Source organism: Haemaphysalis longicornis, unplaced genomic scaffold (assembly GCF_048455015.1).
Source record: "Haemaphysalis longicornis isolate Haplotype H1 unplaced genomic scaffold, Haemaphysalis longicornis Haplotype H1 scaffold_5, whole genome shotgun sequence".
In the NCBI taxonomy this organism is placed as follows: domain Eukaryota; kingdom Metazoa; phylum Arthropoda; class Arachnida; order Ixodida; family Ixodidae; genus Haemaphysalis; species Haemaphysalis longicornis.
Window position 1 is genome coordinate 37,882,690 of NW_027526385.1, and position 5,204 is coordinate 37,887,893.

Here is a 5,204-nt window from a genome sequence, read left to right on the forward strand (position 1 = left end):
GGGCAGCCCACGTTGGGCGCCAAGCGCGGGAGCTCTTCAATAATCAACTCGCGCCCACCGGCCTTATTATTTGTTCCGGACGGCACCGGCGATCGGAGGCTCGTCGGGGCGAGAGCCTTGAGTCTTTAAGAGAGAGAAGAGTATGGACCGTCCTTCTGTGGGAGCCGCTTTTGTAGAGTCCAGGGTCATTCGCCCAGTCATTCACTGGACTTTCCGCGTAGGCTGGGTCGCCGTCGGCAGGAAACGAGGGGAAGCGGCGGGGCGCACGCAGATGCATAAAGCGGCTACCGCTAATTCCAGCTAATTAGCAACCCGGGTCCTTGAAACCTCGTCCGAGTCGGGCGGTGAAGATAGAGAGAGGGGGGGCAATCTTCACGAAAAACGGTTTCGCCGTGCGTGCGTTGTTGGGCGTACCCCTTCCAGAAGGGCCAGCTCTGAATCCTTTCCGACTTGGGTGTACTGGATCTGTTTGCGCACGCATCCTCTCTCCCTCTTTTGTCTTCTGATATCGGCGTTGTTTTCGGGCGTCGCTCGTGCGGTGACGTCACGGCGGTTCCGTGGGTGCGCTCCGAAAAACTCTCGCTAGCCGACATGAGTCAAATCCGTAGCCGAGCGGCGCCCCTTTCTGGCCCCTGCAGCGGACGGTCAAGGTATGCGCAAAAGAAGAGGTGGGAAGGAGGGGTCAATGGGGGAAGGCACTTACGGTCACGCCCAGACAATTGCTTTTTCTTCCGCTTTTCCGAAGGTGAGAAAAAATGTTTCTTGTCGCCGTCTTCGCGTTGGAGACCTGAGCCGTTTAGCTTTTTTCTTTGTTTCAGGCTGGGCCGCTCTGCGGGCGGAGACGATTGAAAGGAGAAGACGGAGGGGTGCCGTCGTGGTGTGGCCGGCGCCGGAAACAAACAAACAAGTAGGCTGGGAAGAAAAGAAGCCGGAGGGAAAGCAAGCGCGTTCCCTTTCCGCGGAAGGGTTCCTAACGTCCGTTATCCGTTCGAGAGCCGTCAAATCCTCCTCGCCCATTGTCTCCGTGGCAGCAAGTGGATCAGGGGAGACGCATATATAAGGCTCTGCCTCCATGCCGGAGGAAGCAAGAAGTCGTGAACGGTTCGTGCAGAGTGCCAGCAAGTCCGTCCCTTGTTCCGTCCCGTGAGGTATACAACTCGAAGAGAGGAAAGATGCAGAAGATGTTCGTAAGTATGGCGCGCTGCCTCGGTTACTGGTTCGCCTTCTATTCCGGCTGCTCTCTACTTGAAGGCAAATCTTTGGAAATTCGGACACATTGCGTTCGCATGCCTTGGAAGAGCAGAGGCTTATGCGAGAAAACGAAATTTCCTTCGCAAGCAATGTAGGAGAGTTCTCGGAAATTTTCATGCAGCGCTATCTCGCTCACGGCGGCATGAAAAAGCCAACATTTATTCAGAATGCTATTCCGTCCACCAGAGATTATCCTCGTAACAGGCGAAAAAGACAGCAAAAGTGCATTGCGTTACCAGCAACATGTGTATGGTTAAACTTTAAATATCTTTTCAAACTTTCTATATCTAGGCCCTTTGAAAAGCCTGCAAGCTTTTGAAGTTAAGTTCAGTTAGGACAGTCATCGCCAATTAGGCAAATATCTGTCTCGCTACATTTCTCGGCATGCATTGGTGCCGTTGTGACACTAAACATGGTGTCTATATGAAACTTGCTATATTTTAAATGACAGACAGCGGGCTCCAACCCACTGAAACTGTACTTATCAGGTGGCTTAAACAAGCGCACTGTACCGTTTAAGAAGGGAACCCGTCCCGTGAGTGGGACGTCAGTCGCAATGTGAAGTGCCTTCCTACCTATTTGAAGTGTCCTGGTTATTACGTGTAATCAAACTTAAGCAAAAACTTGTGGTGTTGTCAAAGTGATTTCCTTCATCACAAGCAAAACGTATTCTTGAGGGAACTGAGCATATCTATTTGTAAAGTCACTCAAATTTTCTTGTTTGTTCTCTATTTGGCCATAGATCACAGCAGCTCTCTTCAACTTGCTCGCCTCGGCATTCGCCGGTGGCTATGGTGGTGGCTACGGTGGCGGCTACGGTGCCGGCTACGCCGCGGCCCCCCTCGCCTACGGCGCCACCTATGCCGCTCCAGCCGTAAGCTACGGATACGCGCCCGTCGCCAAGACCCTCTCCTACGGCGCCACCTACTCTGCACCCGTTGCCGCGTACGCCGCGCCTGTAGCTAAGGCCTACGCAGCCCCAGTAGCCGCACACTACGGCGCCTACGGCGCCGGACTCGTCGGTGGCTACGCCGCACCCGCCGCCGTCGCCACCTACGCTGCGCCCGTCGTCAGCAAGACCGTCAGCTACGCGGCGCCAGCTGCCGTCGGATACGGATACGGCGTCGGCGGCTATGGCGGATACGGCCTCGGGGGTTACGGAGGATACGGAGCCTACGGAGGCGGCTACGCTGCCCCCGCTGTCGCTTACGCTGCCCCAGCCGTAGCCAAGACTGTGGCTGTGGCTCCTGCCGTTAGCTACGCCGGCGGATACGGAGCGTTAGCTGGCGGATACGGAGCCGTCGTCGCGGCCCCCGCTGTAGCCAAGGTCGGTTACGGAGCCGTTGTCGCTGCCCCGGCTGTTGCCAAGGTCGGCTATGGTCTTGGCTATGGAGCCGGATACGGTATCGGATATGGAGCCGGATACGGACTTGGTTACGGCGTGCCAGCCTACGGCTACGCTTCCAAGTACTACAAGAAATAAGCGGTGAGTGGAAACCTACAGGCGATAGTGTTTAGGAAATTATAGTTATCCTCGTAAATAAGGTTTAGATCCGGCTTCTTACTTCGACCGGACATGCAGCTTAACGACAGAAATGTGTGAATTGCTCGAAGATGTCAGTTAATACAGAATTCTAAAGCAAACGTTATGATCAAGCAGAATGTTCATGGTAGTAGTACAGTTCGCTACAAATTAGAGGGCAAGTGTGTCTGTAGATGGTCATCACCTCAAAGCAGGCTTTAGTTTTTTTGTAAGGGCTTTAAACTTTATCGTAGCTTTGGTTGGTTCGGCGGAGCAATTCAACGCCCATAATTCGATATGCGGTTTAATGCTTTATCCGCATCACAAAGTATGCAGCTGAAAAGGTTCCGGATAATTTGCACAAAATTTAATCTCATGCCTGCTAGAAATGAGAGTATACAATGAGCATCGATGACAATGTGGCCACAGTGAGAATACCTGCACTTTAGCGAGCGTCCTTAATCGCTAATCGGGTTTTTAATTTAGCTGCTGAAGGCATTGGATGACCGTACCTGTAGTTTGCCTGCATGGCAAAATGGAAATCGACACTCCGCAGCTGTACAACGGGTGGTTTCACTTCACAACAACGCACGTCCGTAACTTCTTAGCTTTATCAAGTGAAAAAAGTAGGCCAAAGAGAAAACCCAGGGTACGAACTCGCTACAAAAATAATGTTGTCTGAATGGTGGAATTACTTAATGCAAGCACGAGGCTTGCATTGCATCATGCAGTGCACTGCTAAATGCGTCAGGGCAGATGCTGATGCAGAACCAGTTTATACATCGAACATCGCTAATCCTCCAATTTCTTCGCTAGGAAGCCGCGGCTGATAAATCATATTCATTGCTGCCAAGCAAACAGACCGAAGTGGTTAGAATGGACTTATAATAAAGTTTCTAAGGGGAATTTTAACCCATAATTAAGATTGTGCGTCTGTGAAAGATGGGAAAATTCAGCTAAGTGCTAACCATAAAACACGTGCCTTGCTGTTCAAACTACGTTCGGAATGATCAAATTAAAGCAAAAAGAAAACAAGCCCGAAAGGATGCTATTTTTCGATTTTCTGGGGAGCAAAGTTCTGTCGTGAATTCCACATCATTTGATTTTTTGCTGATCTTTCCTCTAAACCCAGTGGCCATTAAAACGCGATCAACATTTAGAAAGTATTGCCGCTGACGGTGCTAGTGGGGGAAATATTCTGTGGCGTTTGTTTCGGTTGAAATGCTTGGGGTAGTAGGCTATGGCGAACACCGTATGCGAACACATGAACTGTGACCCGCCGGGGCGAGAGCACCATAGCCCTTAAGGGGATTCCTTTTCGCGCGGACGCAACGCAGGCGATGAGGCGCGCAGTAGTGGAGCGCTTCTCCGGATCAATTTAGACCACCTGGGTATCTTTAACGTGCGCCGAAATCTCGAACACACGGGCGCTTTCACTTTTCGCCTCCACCCGAAAAGCGACCGCCGCGGCTGGGAATCGAACCCGCGTGCTTGGGCTCAGCAGCAGAACGCCTTAGCCACTGAGCCACCGCGGCGGGTAAAAGAAGCACCCATAAAACAAACCTAAACCATTTAAACACACGATTATGGGAACGCAGGGAAAGTCCGGGATTTCCCGTCCTCATCTCGAGGCCACCCTTTCGTCAGACATCTCATGTCTCAAAGAAAGAAAGAACCACGTGGAACAGTGAATAGGTTGCAACAATGTAGCGTAAGGCTTTTCTTTGAGTTAAACTTAAGGGGTGTTCAAAACGTTGCACCACTACGAAGCAATGCCGATTGGAAGCAGGAAAATGAAACAAGGGAAGGCTTTGTCCGACGCCGACTTTCTCCGTTTTTTTATGTCCAGTGGGCCGACGCGAGCCTCTTGCGGAGCTGTTAGCCGCTGTCCGAGGCTGCACGGGCTTCCCCCACCAAGCATCAGCGCATCGAACGAGACTCCCATCTGCGAAGACAAGCCTCAACGTGCCTTTTTTGTTATGTTGTATTTATTTTCCCGCTCCTGTAGCGGGTGTTGTCCACCAATCTGTTGCAAATAAAATGCGAAAAAGTCACTTTTTTGCCATTCCTTCTACGAAGAAAAGATGAACCAAAGAATATTGTCACGTGGTGGCAAGACAAAGGACTTGAACTATGATACGGGCGAACGATGTATTTTCAATCGATGTATTTTCACTATTTACATGATGTCGACCATGAGATAGAACCCGCGCTGGCTGCGCGCTGCCCAGGTTCTTCTTTGTCGGATGTTAGACCAAAGCACCGTGCTCCATTTTTCGCATCCTCGTCGTGTTCTTGTAACATAGCCCCGCTGTCGAGGGCGACCATCCCGGTCCAGTCCTTAGTAGGTGACCGAGTGTGGTGAGAACGAACGATGAAATGATAATACACACTGAAGACGTCGTTGTGACCACGAATAAAGGTGATGAGG

At 51.2% G+C, this 5,204-nt stretch overlaps 1 protein-coding gene across 1 annotated transcript; it reads left to right on the forward strand.

Annotated features, from left to right (window-relative positions):
• The first annotated feature begins 850 nt into the window (after positions 1–850).
• Positions 851–4,827, forward strand: LOC144138063 (uncharacterized). Its single transcript, XM_077670137.1, has 3 exons — positions 851–1,187; positions 1,994–2,737; positions 4,623–4,827. Exons 1-2 carry the CDS (start codon positions 1,173–1,175, stop codon positions 2,732–2,734), a joined length of 756 nt encoding a protein of 251 aa, XP_077526263.1. The 5' UTR covers positions 851–1,172; the 3' UTR covers positions 2,735–2,737; positions 4,623–4,827.
• Positions 4,828–5,204: the final 377 nt, after the last annotated feature.